The following is a 23,774-nucleotide window of genomic DNA, read 5'->3' as shown; positions in this document are numbered from 1 at the left end:
TACTAGTTCATTTTTTATACTAGTTCATGCAAAAAAAAAACAACCAAGGTAGACAAGTAGATTTTTTATTGTAATAGCTCTACGATCAAATAGAAAAATCTTCATTATCCAATCACGCGTAAATGGTATACTATATGCCGACGGCAAAACGTAAACGGGCGAACTGTGCTGTCCGTCCCACTATGTTTCGAATTTTACATCCGGTATCACAGTAAGGCATTTCATCACACGGCTCCGAGTGCGAAAAGAGGTGTGACCACGCCCGGATTCCAACCTAGACCGCAACGTAAAATTAGCAGGCAAATACTTTCCCCATTAAGGTACCACGGGTATCACGAGGACCTGTGCTATCACCTCAGGTCGACTGATTCACTAAAACTAATCTGGGTCTACCAGAGCTGGCTGAGCCGCGAATGCAATCAATTATTACTAGCTTTTGTAGCTTTGGAATCGTCTGCTAATCATGTCCGTTAGCGAAGCTATTTCTCGTTCGATGTATCGAAAACATCTCTGGCTAGGCCATTATGGACACTTTGTTCTTATGGTCTGCGTCTCTTTCGAAGCACGTCTCGTGTCCCCGAGGATGCTGATTATCAGCTGTTCATTATTCTGACGCATCCTTGTTGCTATCAGCAGCATAGTAGCAACTTCAACCCGATTTGTTCAGCAGCCGTTCGACTGTGGCCTATGATACGAGTCGGTGGCGCTACTGTGTAATTTCTTCCCACAGCCAGCACGTTTAGCAGCTTTGGCAGAATTCTCTCACCCGCCTTACGCGTTCGAGACGTCGTACGGAGTGATCCACCAGAGCGGTGCGGATGTCTCGTTGAGTGCGACTTTGTTTAAAGCAGTAGCGATTGCAGGCAACAATTTCCGCAGCGCCTTGGCAGCTCTCTGTTGAAGAGCGCAACTGGAAAGATGTCTGCTGGAACCGATGGCGCCTTAAGTTATACAATTATCCACTAAGTTTTACCGCATCGTTTGTCTAGTGTCTGTCTTGTTTCTATCTCCTCGATACAAATGAGACTATGGAGGTAAGCTTATGTGTATAACGCAGTGATGGTGGTTGCAGTCAGTGTAATTAAAACAGCTTGTTATCATTGTTTTACTTATAATATGAGAAAAATAGATAAATACTACTCATGAAACAAAAAAACTGATAGATTATGATGTTGCAACATTGACTTTTTACAAAAGCGGTATTTTTTTAACCGAATGTTTATGTGAGTTGTGAACGAAAGCGTATTTGTGTAGTATATATATACATATCTATATCAAAAATATATAGTGTTCCGCTTTAGGTATAATCATGCTGTCGATGAAGGAATATGCGATAGGGACATGTCGGATTTGTTTAAAGAGCGCACCGAGATGCGCGCTTGATCTGTAAACTAGCATTTAATTAAAAAGTCGTCTTCATTTATTGACTGACATTTACTATAGCTCTGAAGGAACCGAGACGTTAAATATTCATTGACATAACTGCCTGTGTGCATGTCCGACATATAAAGCCGCCGTTAATGATTTATTCTTGGACAGGCGAAGAGGGACTAACGTAGTGATTACTCGAATACTGCTAAAAAAAGTTTACTAGTATGGAGATTTTATCATTTTGGCTCATTGACAGTCTCAATTGCACGCATCGATTTACGTAAAATAGAAAATTATCTATTTCGTTGCTATCAATCAAAATTTAATATAGCCAGTTCAATTCCAATTTGTTGAAACTTTTTTTCTAAAATTTAATATGTTAAATATATTGGATATTCTGATATCGCACAGATTGAAGCATACATCCCCTTTTTGGTGCATGTCTGGGTTAAGCTCGTGCTCGTGCTCTTTGTATCTAAATTTCGCTCAAGTCTAAGATATTTTGCGTCTAGCTTGTGGTAGAAAGCCACCCTATTTTCCTGATCTATAATTTCCGACTTGTCGAAACATCCTGTAAGCTCCTTCTAGCAACAAGACAGATTTTGTTCTTTCTCTATCGACTGCTTAGTCTTTTGTTAAATTATTGTTTCAGTGGAGAAAGTTTCACCCTCTAAAAGCGGTACCTTTTTAGAAAGTAATTATTGCAACCTTTTTTCTTTTCTGCTTTACCTCGAATCCTATCGTGCCTAATTCCTATCGCAAACCAACTGTTATCGTTTTTAGTTACGACGAGGAAATCGTTGGACCCTATCGCCGTGGGCCCAGTTCCGGTTGGCCATTGTCGGGCTGTTTGCACTGATCTTAGCACTGCTAAGTTCGCGCGTGAAATCGGCATCGAGTTCCGGCTCAGTCTTGTATGATGCAGCTGATCCATTAAACATCATTGACGGCACTGAAAACTTCTATCGTGAATTGCGCTCCCATGGACGCCTGGCGTATATGGCTCAATTTTACAATAGCTGGTGCGGCCATTGTATTCGATATGCCCCGATCTTCAAGGAATACGCAAATGATGTTAGAGGTAGGTAATTGAATTATGGGCGATGCCAGTTGTTATACATTACAAAATGATCCATTCGTCATTATTAGCAAACATGTCGAAACCAAAAGGAACCTTCACTGCGTCGTGGAAAAGCTCCCAAAAGACTTGTTAAATTAAACAAACTAAGTCCGATATTTTGAGATTCTAACCGAATTTGTCGTAACATATAGCTTGAAGAATATATCAAGTTTGGCTTGAACGCGGGCCCAAGAAACTATTTTGTAACGTACCCAAACTACCTAAGTTAAAGAAGCTTTCCGTAGTGCGATTTTCGTCTCACGTATATATGCTTCGATTTTAACTTTCGAAATCACTGTTAGGCATTACAACAGACGTTGCTCTGCCAGCGTAAACATTTTTCCTTTAACGTACACGCGATATGTCTTTCCCAAGTTTACAAGCAAACAAATTATAGTTATACATTTACAAAAAGAGATTTCTCATTTTAATCATGACATCAATGTGACGTCTAACGCTATCGCCATTCTGAGAGACAGCGTCAAGCTCTTCAACAGCAAACCATCAACTTAACGGGTAATACTATGCGCGTTAAAAAATTAGAGATTTTTTTCGTTTCGAGATTAGATTCAACAGACTAACAAGCTGCTTGAATCTTAGATATTGATACACCTGCGCTGTCGCCCCCGCTATGATCGCCTCATCCATCTGCATCGTACTTGAATACTGCATGTCGCAAATTATTTAAATTAGCAATTAATGTGGGCTAAAAGCAAAACAACAGACGGTTCGTGTATGATATAATTTTCTTTACTGATATAATGACTGTAAATTTGCCTCCGAAGAAAGCGCTTCTGGTTTGATGTATATTAGCCAGGATTCTCTGGGGCTATCTACAAGCGAAATTTACAGTTCTTTGTATCGATGTGCAATCCAGGTGAACGGTAAACTCAATTGTAGTGTCACTAGAGTCTCCAGCCACGGTAATCGCACAAAGAAGCAATTCTAATTATCACTCAGTCTACTGTCTCAATTTAGTGTCTCGGAGCTTTTCAAAATCATCAAATTAATAAAACAAGTTCGGCACTACTCGGTAGGAAAACCAAGTCAATGTTGGAACTTAACAAGCTGGTTTCCCTTAAACAAACAAAGCCAGGCCGGTTTTCGTAAGGAATCTAACTAGTTTCCAGTCAGAGAACGCAGTTTATATAAAATGTATATGAGCTGTATTTTTTGGGCACATTTTTGCACAAATGCGGCGCAGTGCTTACTTTTATTATTTTGCATAAGCACGCTTACTTTGGTGTTTAACTGGTGCTGTTTAAGAAGATTCATACATAGGAAAAGCCTTGGTGAGACATTTTACTTGACTCATTTTAATATCCCCTTGAAAAAGCGATTTTTTTTTAAATGTATTTTAAAAAAAGCAGTAACTAGTTTTTGTACCCAGTCTGTTCTTGCTTGCATTCATACTGTTTTCTCTTCTTGCAGCATGGCAATCTGCTGTAGATATCGGTGTGATTAACTGCGCAGCGAAATCGAACATCGATGTCTGTCGAGAACAACAAATTACCGCTTACCCGTCCATTAAGGTTTGTTTTTTAAGCAAAATAATAACTGACAACGGTGTCATTATTAAGATAGGTTCGCGTACTACATATGTCTATGGCAATAGGTTTGTATCATGCTTCTTTATGGTTGTCCCACGTTTATCTATGATATTTTCGATGATTCAAACGTATACTACACTGTTTCCACTTCTTAATTGGACTGTTCTTCTTGTTTATCCTAAAAATTAATTATATAGCTTCAGTTTCAATCAGTGTTAAAAATGTATTACCCGGTAATGATTTCCTAACGTTTATTTAAAGATCTATGTGTTGTTCATGCGTCTCCGTAGATGTACTGGTTACCACAGATGACTGACAAACTGGGTGAGAAAATTGAAGCTGATAGGGATGCTTCAGTTCTGCGGAAGCACGTTATTGACTTCGTGGAAAAGAAAATTAAGGAGCATGGAGCTCCGAAGATGCTAACCAGTTTAGAACCTTCCAGGTAGCCATTTCACAAGCATATTTCACAATACTTACTTCTTAAAATGGTACATTTTTACTGAATAGTATTCTCAGAAAATTTCTGGAAAAGCACTAAGATCGTTGTGGACAACTGGAGGAACGGTTAATACTAGAAAAAAAAAAGTATATTTACTTCTTCGTGTGCAGTCACAGCTGTAAACTACCTAGTGCAAAGGAATTTCAACTGTAATATTTGACGTATATATAATGTTTTCATTTAAGTTATTTTATGGAAAATTTTACAGAGCTACCACTCTAGAGGAGATGTGGGCTTCACAAGCCTCAAACCTACCACAGCTCCTGGCTGTTGTCGAAGAGGAAAGTTCCTATACTGGACGAGAACTCATACTCGATTTCAGCAATAACACTCGTGTAAGTATTAATTCATTGTCAGTTAAGTCAGGTGGTTTTCTCACACGGGCATCTTGTAAATGTTTCTTGTTGGAAGCAGTACCAATCATAGTATGTTCCAAATTGAAACCCGTATCGCTTTTGAGAATCGATCTTCGGTCTCGAACAAAAGAGTTAATTTTGACTAATCGAAGTTATGTATTAATAGCACGCATCATCAAATTTACAGCAGCCAATAATGTCAATCTAATAGGCCAGATTTTAAATACAAATAATAAGCAACGTAAATGACTTGACGAAAGAATACGACATTATCATGAGATTTTAAAGTTCTATACAGTAAATTAAATTAATTTCATATATGGATGTAGATACTATTCCGCTGCAATGCAGAAATCCGTTAGCGAAAAAATGATTGGAACATTTTCTAAAAAAACAAAAATAATTTCATTTTGCCAGTTTTTTGAGAATGGTTGAGAGTGCATGAAGTTTTTCATAGATCTGTGAAGTAAGAACGGTGTCTCGTTTTTTCATTGTAGGAAAAAATTGTCCGTTTTATCCGTGGCACCGGTCCTGAGGAAATAAGGAATAAAGACGCTACATCGCTGTTATTGATAGAGAGAGGAATCCATCCTAGGCTGATTGCAACGTGAGTACGTCTAATGCGACTTGACTTAAATTGATTAGATTACCTATCTTTGCATAGCACACCCGTATAAGATTGACCCAGGTATAGAAAGCATGACACATTGTAGTGTCATTTTTATCTCACACAGTTCTGATAATTACCAATTATCTAATCTAGTCAATGTGGACGAAGAAAAAAACTATTATGGAGAATGAAGAAGCGAACGCCTGCTCGTTTGCCTAGCAGTATTATAACAGGCGAATTTGAGCAATAGATTATTTGTAACAATTTGATTCCCAGGGTAGCTGATAATTCGAATGCGCGAGAGGAGTTTAAGGTCCGACTAATGGAAATGGGCTTCAAGTTCGAACGTCTAAATTACAACAATTACTCGGAACGCACGTCTACTGTGGCTTCGCGTGTTGGCGATCCGGATAAGGTTATATATTCTACACACATGCGAAGCTGGCGAATACGTTTATTTACATTTTCTGAACTCATATATAAATTGTATATTCTGTATAGTCGTCAGCGTAATAGCTTGCTTCGCCAGCGAGACTGGGATTCTCCTATTATTTTAGGGGCACATTGCTTTGCATTGATAGAGTGAAATATCGAAATCAAGAAGTAGACCCTCCGCTCACAGGCTCAGTTGGCATGAACGAAATTATTGAGCTGTCTGTTTAAAAAGTGTTTAAAGGGTTGTAGCAATTAATAGTGCATACACTCATGTTTCTTGAACTGCATTTATTTATGATTTCAGTGCGTCAAGTTACTCCCTATCGATTACTTGTGGGTCGAAAGAGATACTCACTTTGGGATTCTGCGAGAGACACCCAAATGTCGTACAGTAAAAGCAATGAATATTCATACAATTGCAAGTATTTTTCATTGCTACTTTCTGCCATCAACAGGTGTATCTTGAAGACGTCGAAGCTGGGCTGACGCGTATCCTAAATCAAGATCTAATGCTTCACACTGAATTTGATGAGAAGAAGCTGGTCATCATAAGGAACTTTATTCAGGTAAGTAGAGTCCGTAGACCGAAAGAACCACGAAGCAACGACCGTCACGGAAGATTAGGAAAGTGCAGTAAATTTATCCTCACAGGATTGCCTAACTGTAGGTGAAGAGCTTATCACAACAATAGACAAAATTTCTAGATGGTTAACAAACGAAGGTCGCGTAATAAGAATGCAAATGATGAAAACACACAGCAAAAAGAAGAAATAGCCAAGGTATTGTTCATTAATTGCAATATATATAATAGTTATACTATGGCATATATTTCAGGCTATCCACGACAATGTGTTTCTACCATACCGAATTAAGACATATCTCCAAAAGCTTAACCATCATCTCGACGTGTCTGCGCCTCTCAAGAACGCAGATTATCAACTTATCTTGAGAGAAGCGAATTCCTCTACGGCATACTTACGAACAATAGAGAATGTCAATTTTATCGGATGCAAAGGTCAGACATTTAGTGGCAGATAATATATAGGAAATATAAAGAATGATAAAATTTTTCTGTTAAAGACATTAATTCATCAGCTTTACAAGCAGCGGCTTGATTTCCACTGGTGCAAGCTTTAGGAATCAAATATAGGTGAAGTAAATTGACAACACATGATCGTCATAGCCTTACTGTGACAGCGTTGATTATGAAAATATCAAGTAATAGCCTCAGCAGAATTTACATCCGTTTCGTTCAGGTTATCTAGACTGGCAATAAAAGTTGGCCTTATTAGCAATAGCGAAGCGACTTTTTTCATATCAAACGCAAACTGGCAATTCTACGGTATGCATTGGATTTTTTTTTTTTTTTCATTCCTTAATACAACTACGGTGTTCTATCATGGCTAGTAAATGTCTGATTTACAGGAAGCAAGCCATTTCTACGAGGGTTCCCCTGCTCCATGTGGACTATCAGCCATCTAATGACTGTGGGAAGTTACTCTCGATATGTTCAGCACGAAATCGCCCATCCAGAACGTGCACTACTTATATTCCGAGATTTCATTGTGAACTTCTTCAGCTGTGAAGACTGCAGAACGCACTTTTTGGAAATGGCTAAAGACCTCGGTTTGTATCAATGTACACTATACAAGGTGAACTTCTATAAATATTCAGTGAAACACAGTAGGACGAGGCTCCTGGCTATCTTTCGGTCGAAAGTAGGTGTGAATTAGCCTTTCAATTGACACTGATTTTGCAACCAAAAGACATAGCAGTATGATTCGCCCACCCCCTAATAGAACTTACGTTACTTTATTTTCAGAAAATGAGCTCAAAACCCCAGATGAGACAGTTCTTTGGCTTTGGCGCGCGCACAACAAAGTCAACAAAAGGCTCGCGGTAATTTTTCCCAGTGATCCGTTTTGACGCGATATATTTATTTAATTCGTATTTTTTTTTAAATTAGAAGCACTCCCTATGATAATCGAGTTTTCACACAGTGGTGTCCCATTTCTTGAGCCACTGGAAGTTGAGCATGCGCGTCCACAAGCGACATTTTCCTTTTAAAAACTAGTTTAAGGTCTTCCTGCAACAATATGTGTAATCTCTTGTTATTAGGATTATTTTCCCTAAAACTATATCTTCTTCTCCCTCATGTTTTCATATGCTTTGAATAATGCTACATTTTCATTTCGTCCCAGGGAGACCCAACAGAAGATCCCGCCAGGCCGAAGGTCCAGTTCCCACCGTCGACCCTTTGCGCCGACTGCTTCGATTCGAATAATAATTTCATCGAGTAAGCTATTAGTTAGGGAATCCTTTTGAAGATGATTTTGCTTTATTTTTTTCACACAGTTTTATCACTTTATTTTGAATACAACTCAGCACACCTTAAGCTTGAACGATGATATCTCAGATCCAAGATCTGGCAGATCTAAGCTCTGTAAGCTAGATATCCCTTTACATACAGACGTATTTTAGCTAAACGAGGCAGTTTTACTCATGTTCATTTTGTAAATGAAAAACACTTGTATCAGAGACCCTGGCGTCTCTTTGTGCATAGCTGTTCCTTGTCTCACTTAACTGCTCACATGGCCCCGCTCGCTCTATCTAGGTCGAACGTGTTGAAGTTTCTTCAAAATCACTACGATTCAACAAAACTTGTTCGGACGGTATCAGAAGGTACCCCGACTGCCATTAGCCTCCAACAGGAAGCCACTGACAATAATTCAGCCAATGCCAGGTACCATGCGTTTATTAAGACGTTAAATTTATTAAAATAGATGGTCGTCGAAATGTTGGTGGTCGGAAAAAGGAACTCTAATTGCGAACTAGTGTTTCATGAAAAAAAACATTCAACTTTTATCACCGTGGAGCGATGTTAAATATGATATCTACCCAGAAGAGCCTTATAGCAACTTGAAATGAATATTTCAATATGTCTCCATTACATTGGAATATTTTTAGACTATAACTGTCAAACTCCCATGGAACCGTCGTCCATAAGGCAATAAGCAATTTACCATATCGTTTGTTTTATGTATGGCCGGTTGCTAAGTAGGTTCTTGCTCGACCAAAATGCAAGGATAGCCGCCGAAATTGAATAGCTACGATGTAATACGAAGTGTAATCGAGAAGAATCAAAGGAAAATCTCGGACAGCTGATATGAGCCTTGCGCAGCAAATCTAACGTGTTCCATGTAAAAGAATTTTTATTGGACATCTTGTGATTTTCTAGGACAGTACTTGCCAAATACAGGCGTTTTACCGCAAACATCAAGTATCTTTTTTGAGAAATTGGATGTTGGAGTAATCACCGAAGCTGCCGCAACCCACTCCTCTAATCTCTGCATAGATCCTCTATGAATTAGTGCATTGTCGATCTCTAACTTTCTGCGTCAGGGATGCAATTCAAGGTCGCTTATTGCACGGGTGGCTTGTTCTTTGTTTGGATATCTTTTTTTCATCATTTTTAGAACAGCTAACCACATAGCTCTTCAAACTTTACGTATATATATATATATTTTTGGACTCAACCTATACCAGTAAGTTGATGTAAATGTGAAGCTTTAAAACATTCCAATCCAGGAGTTTACGTTTTCTCGTATCTTTTTTTTTTTATCATATATCCAAATTCAAAGCTGACCAATCTGCCGTTGATAGAGAGGTGATTAAGTTCGATAAATTTTACAACTCATTCTTCCGCAAAGTTATTGTGCTGTGACCGCTTTGCTTTTATTTATTAACAAATACGTTTTTAAGCACTTTCAACCAGTTGATGGGCCATGAATAATTCACAATGATAACAAATGAAAATATCTATATCTGTGTCTTTCTCATCTCTACCTTTTTCAGGTTATTCTCAGGATTTGACGTAACAATTTTTTTGGTAATCTACGCTGTTTCTATCACTCTTCTATTCGGGGTTTTCGTCGCGGTTGTCTTTCGCCGTAGGAAGAGTGGCCTTAGCAAGTCTCTTTTCCATTTTAACTGAAGTCGATGCACGATCTAATCGGCATATAATTACATAGGTTTAGCGTTTACATCTAACTTACTTCAGTTACACTGATGCATACACTTGCGTCTCACATCCTTCATATGGAGAACTATCTATCATCGAAATGCTTATACATCCATGAACATCGAATAATGACTTCTGTTCAATAACTCAATATCCGACACAACAGCTGAGACATACATCAGGTTGGCCACTGTAGGCTTGTCTTACACGGGATGTCTGGTAAGCTTCTGGCCTGAGTGAACCATGTGGATTAATGTTGGTCTTTGGTTTTTTTTTTAAGAACTTCATATTTTTTCGAAAGAAGCATTTTGCTTACGATACTTCATGCTGAAGATCATTAAAGAGGTACATGTTATTTATTTAGTTAAATCGAGGGATCAGATTAAGTCAGCGGCAGAATATCTTAAACAGTGGTTAGAACGCCTAGAGATCTACAGCAATTATTTTTCTTGAAATACCGTTATGTTGGTCTATCCAGATTATTTCGTAAATCGTATATGTGCAGTTTTACAAAGGACGACGTCCTCTCATTTATATGCTCTACCTTTGATCTACGGCAAACTTTACAAACGAATGTTCAAAATTGAACTGGATGAGATTTGTCACGTCGTTCGTCAACCAGACCAGATTTGCTCGTCATGTTATGCCAATATAGTATCTGTAAAGGAGAGAGTGTCAACTTTATTAACCAACAACAGCACTAACAGATCCGAATATTACCAGTATCTTTCAAACTGTGATATATCTTTTCAAAATAGATATACATAAATCACACACATTTTTGTGTGCTCACATTTTAACAAAACGACTATATCTAGCAAAGTTCCCAAATGGAATAAAAGCCAGTTCTTGACTTTTTTCTTCATAGTATAATTATCTATAATTCCCTGTAACCTTTACGGCTTCAACGTTGTACCTCACTCGGCCCCGAACTTTATTTAGTCTGTTTGCGCAGTTCCGCCGGCAGATACCACGGTAGCGAATGCTTCTAGAGCATAAGAATAGATACACCAAAGCGAAAATAGTGCCGGTCCTTACAATAGAATCTTAATAGAGGGTCGACTGTTGCTGGGAAGATGTAGGGGAAAGCACGATGTTTTCACAGTTACCAAACTGCTTGCAATTAATTTTTTTTATCCTGTTTTCTTTTTGTTCCCGTGACAATTGTTCATGAGCACACGGAACGAATAGTCTTTTTTACGAACTAACCCGAACTAACTAAAAGTGCACCCGGTAATGCTAAAGGGAGACAATTGCCTTTCATATATATTTCGTGTACGCGGGCGAGTATACAGGGCTCCACAGTTCGGCAATTATTTTGTACAATCAATAGCTAAAATAGTATTATATCAAGAGTAGAGCAGCAAGTCGGCTGTGTAAGCGCAAGTGGTTATATAATGCGTATTTAGTATATGCATAGTCGACTCCTTGTGATGGAGATATACATGTATATATATTATGGTGGTGATAATAAATAATGAGTAGTATTTTCTATAAGGATAGCACTATTTGTTGCTGTTTTTTTTATAATCATCGATTTTTATTTATTGCGCATGCTAAATTATAGGTCAGGATACGGCGATTATGCCATGCGACCTGTAAATGTTTAATACAATATTAGTCATTTAGGTGTATTGAAATCAGAGAAAATGAGCTGCTTCATAAGATACGTCTATGCAAAAGATGTGGACCATTATTTGTTTCCAACGTCTAAGAGCTCTTATCCTAAATCAACGATCTTTCTGTGTGCAAGATAGATAATCGGTTGTTTGTCTTCAGATTTAATCTTCAGGTCAGAACTCTGTTTTCCTTAACTTCAAATAGGACCTAGATTTAGACTGATGATCCTACGATTTCATTCCATACAATGGCTCATTATCTTTCAAACAGCGAATTTACGGTTTAAGCAGAAATAGCAAATTAGTGGAAAAGTAGTTACTTATGTTTAAAAGAAAAGTTTCCAAAAAGACACGTAAGGATTAGTAAAATATGTTTACAGTTCTACAAGAACAGTGCAAAAAATAACTATTCAGAATGATCTAACAATATCCATCCATCCATCGTAAGTAGTGCCTAGCTAGAAGGCATCAGGTTTTTTACCAAGGACATATTTGCACGACTGCGTTTCGACAGCTGTGAGCGAATGTACTCTATACGTACGGAGAGCTTTAGAAAGCAGGCATTGCCACCCCAAAAGCTAATTTGACTATAACAGCTGGAGGCGACGATTGAACCTATTATTTCTTCCAATGTAAGCTATGTTCGACGAAACGAAAGCATACAAAGGTGCATCATTTCAATAAGCCAATATAACACCCATTTCGAACCATTTGTCATCGTTTATGGGACTTTGAATAATCAGTGGGGATTTCGCCGTTGACTCTTAGCCTCTGGGCCCTTTATAGACCTGAACCGTCAGGTATTGATATGGGGTCACGCAGAGAGTGTCCACACTTGTTTCTCGCTGAAATTCGCGGAAGTTAGGCTTGCATTTTAGAGTGTCATGGCTATCTGGTCTGTAGGTATTACCGGCCTTATGCAGATTTATTTTTTAAGATACCTTTAGGTCGCAGGGTTAAATGTTGTCATAGTCAGATTTGATTAACTTTGAAATTTAAACCATCAACAGCTGTTTGTTTAATGTTACCATAAAAACGTATTCAAAGTGATGCATGCTAACCACCTGCTGAAATCAAACATACCTGATTAACAAGAACACAGGTTAACAGGGACGATCGAATATTTCGAAAACAATTGTCCTACTAAGAAAAGAAAATGTATACTAAATAACACAATTCAGCTAAAATTTAAAATATTTTAGTGTAGCGTATGGGATATCACCGATAATGTAATATGTATATGCATGTGCCTTTAATTTCTCTGTAACGTGTTTCAAGATGCGTCGCATCACTTGGGTTGAACCAGTTACAAGAGCCGGTAAACTTACATAGTCTTTCAAATTTGTGAGTGTATTAACCTGTGAATAGTGAACAGGTAAGTGTAATTGCGGCTTATAAATTAGATTTTTTCATCTACGTCATAATCTTAAAATATTCACAAAATAATACCTACATTATGGAGTGGTCACATTGATGGGAAATGCCTGACGCCAAGCTTTTCGACCCACTTTGTATTGGTGAAACTTCCAGGGTTAAAATGTGTTACTCTGTCCCTATTTCCTATGTATTTGTTTGCCATGAGGTAGCGTGGGGCGTGCGAGCAACATAGAGTTGTTACCATAATTAAGATCGGTAGTGGATCGGTGCTTAAAATTTTAGACAACGATGTTCCAATCGATGACTCAAAGATTATCGGCGAACTCCGGATGCTCGTCATTCTTACATTCGTCCTGCAGCTTCGACAGAATAAGGATCCGTCAAAACGTGACGAGTCTTGGAAGTTGAGGTATGTTATTTTTTTGATGTTATAAGGCGTTAGTTTATCGTACGATTTGTATGGACACATTCAGTCGCGATGTTTCAAAATATCAAATAATGTTTGACACGGTCTTCGTCGCTCTTGTAAAAGCTTCAGTCTTATCTGTGCGAAGTCTCGGTTCATTGCTTACTCCTTAGAAATGAAGGGTTCTTCCTAGTTCTGAACACATTGTTGTGTTGGAAATGTTTCTGTGAAAGCGTCGATTTATTTGGCAGAATTAGTTCAGCTAAATAGCATTGCTCATGGATTGGGATGACTTTCATTGGGTAGTGGTTTGTTGGCATCGCGTGGACTTAACCCAGCTAAGTTTGTGGGTACTCGTGTAAATTACCTTTTTTTTTTACTGACGGTAGCTTCGACGTGGTCGTGACACTTATCCTCAGAAATGAAACTTTTTTCTGCCGTTTTGCCTCCATGCCAACCTATATCATAAACGCTCTAATTAAAATGCGTCGCTTTTTAATGTGCCTTTTTTTTCTGAACTTATTAAGCCGCTTACATTATCTCGACCCTCACTGGTGCTGTTTTTATATGAGGTATACAGGAAGCATTTTTAACTGGACGAAAACGTATATTCTAAGAAGAACTATACCGTAATCGTTTCGAAGTAGTTTAGAAGACGCTAAACTTACCTAAATTCTATTATGAGAACGCGTATGCTCAAAATAGGTGAGATTAGAATAGGTTTTTGCAAAATATGTATTATATTCCGTAAGCAACTTGAAAAAGGTTGTTGATACGATTTCTCTACTAATACTAATGATAGAGTATGCTGCTGGGATTTTATGTAGACATTATCCAAGTAAGAAGAAAAGATTGTTTGTACTATAATAGTGTCTTCCGGTCCACAACTCACTGTCCGATTTCAGACTAAAAAGACGTGAGTGTTTTTTTACTCATAGTTGTTCGTCTGTACGTAACATTTCAACTGGAACACGTCCCGCACTTTGTGGCTTGGCCACTCGTGGAGCAGCCGTAGGTGATGGGATGGACATTTAGCAGGTTGACCGAATTCGTTCCCGTCATCCTGCTTTGTTTTGCCGTAGGATTCATTTCAGAGCTAAATTCAATTGATTCGCACGTAACCGCCATCGGGGACGCACTCTCGTCGCAGCATCATGTCCGAGTTCTGTACGGGAGGAATGATCTGCATCAAATGTTCAGTGAAATCAACGATGTCGATATGGTGTTATTCTTCGTACGCTGGTGCTCTCATTGTCAGAAATACGTGCCTAAACTAATAAGGTTCGCCGAGGATATTCAAGGTTCGTGTGCTCTGATAGCAATAACCGTTTGCTTTATCAGGTTGGCACCTCAAAAGCATCATTAAATTAGCTCAACTGCAGCTTTATTGTCCATCGGTTTCAAGTAGCTTGTTTAACAGATAACTGATTTAATGTTAGATCGTTTCGAGCAAAAGCAATGATTCGAAGCGAGCTCAACGGATTTTAGAATTTTTTTTTCGCCATATGGACGCGAGTCGTTTAAGATGCTTGTTATAATTGTATAAGTCGATAGTTGACGAGCTAATGAAATGACGTTTGTAACGATCAGCAGAAATTACAAAAAAAGGTTCGAAAATATCGTTGAGTTTTACAAAAACACTAGCACAGATAAGATGTATGCACGTGGCTAAATGCTGTTGTTATATCTCGTGCTGGTATACCATTGAACTAAGTCGTCAGCATGCTTTCAAGTGACTAACGTAAGCCAGATCAAGAGATACGTATCGTAACGGTCGAAATATATAAGCAGATGTTATGATATCTTAGTCGAGCAGTGAGGTTGGCAGGTAGAGAAGTTCACTTCCCGATTACGCAAACTGGCCGAGATACGCTTCGGAATTGCAATAATTTTCGTTGACAAATCTAATAAAAACTTCAAAGAAATTGATTTTTTTTCGGTGATAAAGCGATTACTATCGCAATTGAAATGTCAATACTTGTATGTTATAGGCATATGTGGTGGAAAACGATTCCGCCACACGTTGATCTTCGCAAGTATCCTGAATACATCATTTGTGACTATACGTATGACATAGTTTGCTGGAAATTTCATAGGAGTTATGGACAGAAGGTCACTGAATGTTTTGAATTTATGATCCAATTGCTTTTGGAACTGGTCAACGGAAAGTCAGGTAGAATACAGCTGATGACGAGCGAGTTTAGAACTAGTACTCTATGATTTCCTGCCAAATTGTGTACGCTCAGGTACGTCGTGGTCGCAATGAAATTTCTGAAGATCTGTAGCTGTATATAGTGACACTTGACAAATGAAGTCGGCATTTCACGAAGTTTTTTAATGTATAGTTATCTAGGAATCACCAAAATTGGGTTAGTCGATGTGGTCTGCTGCCTATATTGCCATTTGTGAGAATCTTTTCTACTAAAATTCCACGCCAGCCAACGAATACTCGAGTTACCTGCTTAAACAGCGTTTGATGAGCGTATTTAGTATTCTTTTTTCCATGAACATTTTTAGGATGGTGGCCAGTTCTTCATATAGGTGCAATGGATTGTTACGACAACGCAGAGACCTGCTCGGAGTATGGGGTCAACGCATACCCTGAAATGAAGGTTTTTCGTTTATATTGTAATCAATCTTGAATGAGCCAAAGGTTGTCGTTATTCAATATAGCGATTTTGGTCTGCATTGTATGTGGAAACTGATTTTCTAACCTCGATTACTATACTACTATAACTAAATGAGGTTTGCATGCATAGGGGGGGGGGGGGGAAGAATCAACAAAATTAATCTTATTCAGAGTCACTCCGAGTCGAATCGGATACCACACTTTGTTTTTCCTCTTATATCTCGATCAACGAATGGTTCTATTTCAATTTGCTTCTTTAAATAGCCACTGAAACACCATATTTTCTAGTTAATGAATTACAATACTCGACTCAGCATCGTACATGTTTCATGCGGCTTCCATACACGTCATAGAAGTCAATTGGATCGTATGTTACTTGTAGATCCTTTCATTGAAATTTTGATCAGCCAACTTTACGTATTTATGCACTGTACATTAATGAGGCAAATGAAGGAGAGAGCTGAGACGTCTTTCGAATTAGGCTCCTGAGTTAAAACACAGATTGACCGGTAATCCAGTACTCGAAGATCAATGCAATCCGATTCGACTCAGTTTCCTAAACGAAGCTGCTGTACATTGCGCATTGTCTTGCGCTATAGCTGTTCTGGAAAGCGGGCGATGCGCCTAGAAGTCCGGAGGGCGAGTCCGTCAATAGCTCGACTGACCCGTTGTTACGTGCTGAAATCATAGACTTCATCGAGAAACATATCAAACTCGGTGTACCTTCAAGGAATCTGCCCGATTTGAACCCAAGCAGGTACGTAATTTTATGTCACATCATACCGCTCAGATTGAGAACAAATTGTGCCATTACGTCTAATTACCACAATATAACTTTATAATGATCGTTGAAAATATAAATCATCCATAAAAAAGATCATTATAAACAGTCGTATCAAGGCATACTGGAATAATTGTAAATTTACAATATCCTGAACTTTCTGTCGTATATTCGATTAGCTAAACCATCTATTCGTTAAAAGGGGCACAATAAAGAAAGGTACATAAAAACTTACTATAAATCAAGCAAGACACGATCAAGAGGCATACACATAAAGTATTTATTGCAAGATAATCGTACTTGTCGATCAACAGGTCTTTTCGATAGTAGTAAATTGGTGGACAGAACTAGTACTCTATGATATAGAATAGGTGTCTGTTCATAATTTTGGGTGAAGACCAACTTTTCCCAGAAAAAGAAGATAAAATAGTAAGTTACCCAGTTCTGTGGGAGACAAACTGAGGTTTGGTTTAGTTACAATTCTAAAAGCTTGTTGAGATTGTTAAACGATGTTTGTCACCCTAAGATTGTAACTTATCCTATTGTAACTTCTCGTTTTCCTATTTGTTTGGAAAAACATGGTACTATTTAAATACATATTATGTAAAAGCAATTCACTCACGCAAAAGGAAAAATTGCACAAAAAAGTAGTTTTGGATCCTTTGTTGAATTCCAAATAAGGTTGCGTATTTTGGAATTGCTCTTGTGCTATGTGACTATAGTTATTTCTTGATTCCAGCGCTAAATGTGTGAGTGATCTATGGCTTTCGATGCCATCCAACGTCAAGAAGATACTTGCCGTTATAGAGCCGAAATTATCGTACGTTGGCATAGAGCTCATACTCGACCTCAGTGGATTTAATAGCGTAAGTCGACTGTCAGATGATTAAGTTTATCCATAAGGCAAAGCCAACTTGTCAAGCCATCCTGCCTGGGTTTTTCATGTTCATAAAGGTTCCATTCTTCGTTCCTACAGGCTGAAGATCTACTTCCGGTCCGTATATATATATATATATATAATATATATATATTTACGGGTAGAATTTACATGCGTATATTTTTAATCCTTTGAATTATTTTCAAAGAAAGTGAATGCGACCACTATCAGACATCATCGTCTCCTTAATTTGATGCATTTTCAACATTAGTGAAGTATCTGCATTGTCTTCTTTGATCAATTATTAGCGTAAGGGACCATTTCACAAACGCAGGATTAGCGCTTAAGAATTATGCCTAGAGATAATAATATCGTATATTGCGTTCAGGTAAGGGGCATTCGTTTCATTGTTGGTGTCACGCCGGCTGAACTAAAGAGTATCAGGGCAACCTCGTTGGTCCTTCTAGAAAGAGCGCAAGAGCAACGATTACTTGTGTAAGTTTAACGGATATCTTAAGCCCTAGTTATGATTTTGGCCCGTGCACCTAAGCTTGACTATAGGCCCCTAGAATGTCTGAATAGAAATGGTCTTTGATTCATGAGTATAGAGTCGTTTGAAGATTATCTTCAGTCAAATTTCAGTTGGATTAGCAACTGTGTACTAATAGACGGAGGATGCACCCGGGTACCTATAAAAACACATACTTACCATCGAATATCAAATAGGAACTGTTTTTATACAGGACGGTCAAGAATACCACTGAAGCACGTGAGATGTTCAAGAGCCAGCTAGAGAAAATCGGAATCCGTCCACGTCAGGCAGCGCTCCAAAACCCTCTAATTAAGACAGGCCCTAAGGACAGCAAAACATCTGTCATAAAGATAGCAGCCGATCCTCGGAAGGTGAGAAAGGGTTTATGGTTTGTCACATCGAATGCGACTAATCAGAATGCCGTTATCATTCCAAAAAAAGATATCACATTTGAAAACCGCAGATAAGACTCTCGATTCTGATGAAGCTGTATAGGTACACATAGCACAGTCATTTCATATTTCAAATTATGTAGTATACCCGTCAAATGTACTTTCGTGTCTTTCACATTACTGAAGTCTTATGTATGAGTATTGAGTAAAGCAATCGTATACATACATAGTCACGAACTACTCAATCTTTCACAACTAATTACTTGCATGTGATCATACAATATATCACGAAATAGAGCAAGCTCAATAGTAACGTACATTATAATAATTAAATATAGGAAATTAGTTTTTTTATAATAATACAACAATCTTTTTTAATAGTAAAACATGAAATAATATCAATAGGTAGCAGTTTTATGTTTACGCACGTATTTTTACCTTGAAAGTAACAGTAGGCACAGATTTCTTGAAATGTCAAGGTTCGTGATTAATGATTTGTACGTTTTTTTATTCAGGTGTATGTGGACGATATCGAGACTGGACTGCGATATATGCTGCATAGCGAACTGACACTTGTTGACGAATTCAACTCGACACAACTCGATACTCTCAGAATCTTTATAGGGGTATAGGTTAATGAGCTTTACAGGCACTATGCCTTTTGAGGTTGTCTGTTAATATAAAGGAGCGTCGTAACAGGTTACGATAAAAAAGCCTCTTGGGCAGTTTTTTTTAGTACAAAGTGCAACCTTTATACAAAACGCTCATCTGGAACCAATCACTTACTTCTTGAAATTAACCGTTCACAGCCTGTTTGCTCGTAACTTAGTTTGTCCCAGACGTTTTTGGGGTGCGATCGAAAAGCGAAACAGGTATTCTGTGCGCTATTTTGAAGTTTCTGTGCCGTTCATACTATGATCATTCAGTGCGTACTACGAAAGTCAAACATAGATAACTCTACGATAGCGTTACGATGCGATCAATCATTCTAAATTTACAGTTATGCTTGTTAGAGATTAAACGCAATGAACAGGCAGTAAGATCATGTCGCGCATACAAGTAGTGCAGATGCCGTCTACTTCAGGCAATCGCTTTGTACATCCCACTACCTGGACAAACGGAGTCTTATTTGAGGCGTGTGCACCTTCTGCTCGTTCGAAATCGACCGCCACTCAAAGCAGCGACATTTCAATCGATTTTGAAAAATGCTACCAAAGGCTTTTCGTTTCGTGATCGCGACTTCATCGGCTGCAAGGGTTTGCTTAATTTTAAATGCCTAATTTTGACATTACTCAATTTATTCTTTACTGGATTTTTCTTGTACATTCATTATATGTATACCCAGGAAATATGGTACGCTCTCGGGCACAAAAATACTTCCAAGAGCTTAGTACTTTAGTTTCTATGCTTTGATGCCATTTTAGCTTTTTTTTTAGTTAAGCCGCTATAACATAGAAAATCTAATAATTGTATGCGTTTCCTCTGTCTGGATATGCTTTCGTTTATCATTATTTTCAGGTAGTGAGCCGAACAAACGCGGCTACCCGTGTAGCCTTTGGATTATCTTTCATCTTATGACGGTGGGCTGTTACGAGAAACATTTGCAAGGAAACGAGCAGAACCCTTATAAAGCTATTCGCTTGGTCCGTGACTATGTACTCAACTTTTTCACGTGCAAAAATTGTGTCAGCCATTTTGCTAAAGCGGCGGCAAATCTTGGTGAGCAATTGCAAAGCGAAATTTTTTCGATCAGAATTTGCAATCGAAGACCTGAATACAGTTTACGACAATGAAGAAATGGGCTAATTTTTGGGAACCAATTTTGCAGACTCTGAACTTGATAAGCCCGCTAACGGCGTTCTCTGGCTATGGAAAACTCATAACGACGTCAACGTGAGACTTAAGGTAATCCAATCAGTACTACCATATCATCACTTAAATACACAGGATGTTTAGTAAATTTACAGCACATACTTCAGCCGATTGTAGAGGGTGATATGAGGTGACTGATGGAGCTTGGAACATTTTTTAGATCAAATTATAGGGTCCCAAAATACTATCTTAAACAGTAATATCTTGGGTCGCAATAATCATCAGTAGGACACGACAGGTATCACATAGGAGATGCGCAATTACGAGACACATTATTTTTTACTGAAAAACAAAATGACGCGCGTTTCTCTTCGCTCAGATGAGATTTTGCGTATTTTTCCGGTGCTTACTTGACTGAATAAATATAGAAGTATTAAATCAAATAAAAGCAATTTTAAATGCATCAGTGAATTCAATTTTAGTGGTTTTACTCGTTTTTCATTTTGCACAGGCTCTTTTCAATAGATCTTACCGCAGAGCAATAATTGTTTTAGCTATTGTTCAGGTGCTAGAAACGGCTGCTGTTTGCTTTTCACCTTTAAATTAAATTACTATTAGATAAATAAAATGAAAATTATTTGATCTTATTTGTGATTTTTTAATTTAATTATTTCACATGTTGGATAAATGATGCCAAAGTAGGGCTCTTATCTACTTGAGCAGCGATAATGTCAAGCTTCGTGTACTATCTAATAGTACATGTACCACCTTCCTCAGTTTTGTGATCAGTTTCTCGGTCAGTGCGAGTGATTATTATTATCACTACTATGAAAAGAGATATTCAGAACATAATTGTTAACTAAAGTAAGAATTTAAAAAATTAAAGATAAATATCATAACAATGACATCGATTGATTATTCAATTAATTAGTAGGTTAATTTCGATGCAGGGCGATATAAGTGAAGACCCGGAGCATCCTAAAGAGCTCTTTCCCAATGTGAACATTTGTGAACAATGTCAAGATGAATCCGGAAGTTTTCAACAGTAAGTTTCAGGCTGCCATTTCTATCTATAATCGATGCTGCTTGTATACACCTTGGAAGTCAACCTACTGAAGTTGAGACAATGCCTTTTTGGCATGACGCCTGTGTACATGTTGGTCTCGGTGATTCAGGACCGTCATAGACATGCAATACATATTGTTTTAGCCATATTTAGTAAGCTCGGCATGCTAAAACGCAGAATCTTCACAATATAAGATCATGAATAAACTCTCATTAGAATCGGTTCAATATCAGGGCGCGTTTGTCCTATCTTAAACTTGTACTGCACAGTCAGCAATTTCTAGAAGATAGCTTTCGCTACTGAATTGTCTCAAATGTCTGACCTAAATCATAACGGCGTGGTACAGCGCACAGTATTTCTCTTGTTTTGTTGTGTTTATTTCCGTGTTTCCAAAGCTAAGTAAATTTTCAACAAGGAAAGCTGAAACATTTTCACACATTTCCTATAGATGGAGAGTGCTGGAATTTTTGGTCACGCACTACGGTCCGGGTAACATCTATGATGGGACATTACGCCAAAGGTATTCATAACGACTGTTGTATAGATCTATTAGGGCGATATTGATTATGTGTATGGTAGTACACTGTTATGGATATAAGCACAAAGACACACTGCTGGGAAAAATAAGTTAGCTCATTTTGAAGAAGAGCTATATGTCTTGTCATACTGGCATCGTCCGTTTATCAATCGATAGGACTTTTAATTTTTTCAGAGCTTTTGACTGGGTGCTGATATCGATAATTCTCGTCCTTCTTGGAGTGCTTGCGGCCATCATAGTTACCCTCTGCCAGATCCCACGAGGTATGTTCTTATTGATGAGAAAAATTTATTACCCAATACGGCTACGGTGATGCACAACTAACTTCTTCAAAGCAGCTATGTCTAGTGTTTAAAATTAGTGCTACACACGTTAGCCACTGTTCGGGATCGGAATATTATGGCCCAAAATGTATATTTTTGTATCGTACTGATATAAAATCAAGAGCTGCATTGCTAATTTAGGTAAGCTCCGTATCACCCACAATTGTGGTTGTTGACTTTTCATGCAGTTTACATCTCAATCAAGATTTGTTTGTAGCATAATATGGCGACCCCTAAACTCGACGCCATATGGTGATGATAAATATCTTATATCGGCCTGACAAGAAGCGGCGTTAATGGTTTACTATTACCCCCGTTTCGCATAAAAAAAGTAGTGGTTTTTGAACAGATTGCAGGCTATGGCTTCGCATCACAATCTTAAATCACCTTGTAAGGGGTCTTCTTAGAACTTCTTTCAGGTGTTTATTAGAACTGTAAGCTAACTTGGATCAGCTACCGTAACAGGCACGCACTATTTCACGCCTGTTCCAAAAAAAGTTAACTCAAGTGTTGTGCACTTCCTTATCAATGCAAGCTTCTATTTACGTTTGTATCTTACATTTTTTAGCGGAAGATATCGAAAAATATGTAGAGGAAACATCTGACGTCCCTGCGAAAAACGACGCCATAATGAAATCAACTTCCAAGCAAACTGCCGCGGTGACAGATACGACGCCTACTAATTAGGTAGCACTACATGACAAATCAAAGAAAGCGACAATACCAAGGCACGACGATAATGTATGCAGCTTGCGTATAATGTTCATTCACGCGTGCGTTAATTTGCATACTGGCAACATAAAAATACTACGCACATAATAAACACATGAGAAATATATATATATTCAAAATTACGTTTGTGTTGCTGTACTGTTTTGAAAATAAAAGCAACATTTACTCAACATTATCCCATTGCAACCTATACAGCATACACTTCGTGTAATTTTCTGGCTAGAAAAAGTTGCATGTTCCGCACCATTTCGGTCAGATGACCTTATTATTTTGGCTACAAACAAGTAAACAGAAGCGACGCCGTACGATTAGGCTGAATTGTAATTTATTAAGGAACCGCTTGCGCTGTTTTACCGCTAAAAGAAACATGAATCAGTCGTAGCTCATGGTTTACCCTTAGTGGCTTTTCGCAGTAGAAACTTAGTTCCTGTCATCTGAGAGAGTTACGGTCAGCACATGATTGCTAGCGTGTTGCATGCTGATTTAGGCCTATTTTGTCGAAGGATGTTCATAGACGAACCCGTTAATCTTTGGAAAAATGAGCAATATATTATTGGCGTATTAAATGTTTGTTCAGTTAATAATTTCATGATAATTACTTTCTGTCTGTAAACAGCAAAAGCTAGTTGATTTTCTGGTTAGCCAATTATGTGCGTTATGGCGATGTTTCTTAGTATTTAGCAAGGCAGGTCGCACTCCGTTTCTTTGGCGAGAGTGCCTTTTGT

The 23,774-nt window shown here is 38.1% G+C and overlaps 1 protein-coding gene across 1 annotated transcript; it reads left to right on the top strand.

Moving 5' to 3' along the window:
* The first annotated feature begins 1,028 nt into the window (after positions 1–1,028).
* Positions 1,029–23,224, top strand: LOC111246849 (uncharacterized). The gene is made up of 30 exons (XM_086985709.1): positions 1,029–1,034; positions 2,155–2,452; positions 3,923–4,023; positions 4,332–4,486; positions 4,752–4,878; positions 5,397–5,506; positions 5,786–5,924; positions 6,400–6,510; positions 6,779–6,959; positions 7,370–7,570; positions 7,767–7,843; positions 8,146–8,240; positions 8,559–8,687; positions 9,800–9,935; positions 13,171–13,370; positions 13,674–13,725; positions 14,383–14,668; positions 15,885–15,979; positions 16,596–16,753; positions 17,517–17,643; positions 18,043–18,149; positions 18,398–18,557; positions 19,094–19,204; positions 19,663–19,834; positions 20,097–20,297; positions 20,407–20,483; positions 21,341–21,435; positions 21,905–21,976; positions 22,169–22,257; positions 22,886–23,224. Exons 1-30 carry the CDS (start codon positions 1,029–1,031, stop codon positions 23,002–23,004), a joined length of 3,987 nt encoding a protein of 1,328 aa, XP_086841835.1. The 3' UTR covers positions 23,005–23,224.
* The last annotated feature ends 550 nt before the right edge of the window (positions 23,225–23,774 follow it).

The sequence above is a fragment of the Varroa destructor genome, unplaced genomic scaffold, assembly GCF_002443255.2.
Source record: "Varroa destructor unplaced genomic scaffold, Vdes_3.0 BEIS01000001.1, whole genome shotgun sequence".
Lineage (NCBI taxonomy): Eukaryota > Metazoa > Arthropoda > Arachnida > Mesostigmata > Varroidae > Varroa > Varroa destructor.
Note: the sequence above shows the minus strand (reverse complement) of the source record. Positions and strands in the feature narration are given on the sequence as shown.

Coding starts and splice junctions, on each gene's coding strand:
- LOC111246849 (XM_086985709.1), top strand. Junction 15,980..16,595: donor ACGCATACCCTGAAATGAAG/GTTTTTCGTTTA, acceptor CTTGCGCTATAG/CTGTTCTGGAAAGCGGGCGA. Junction 20,484..21,340: donor ACGTCAACGTGAGACTTAAG/GTAATCCAATCA, acceptor ATTTCGATGCAG/GGCGATATAAGTGAAGACCC.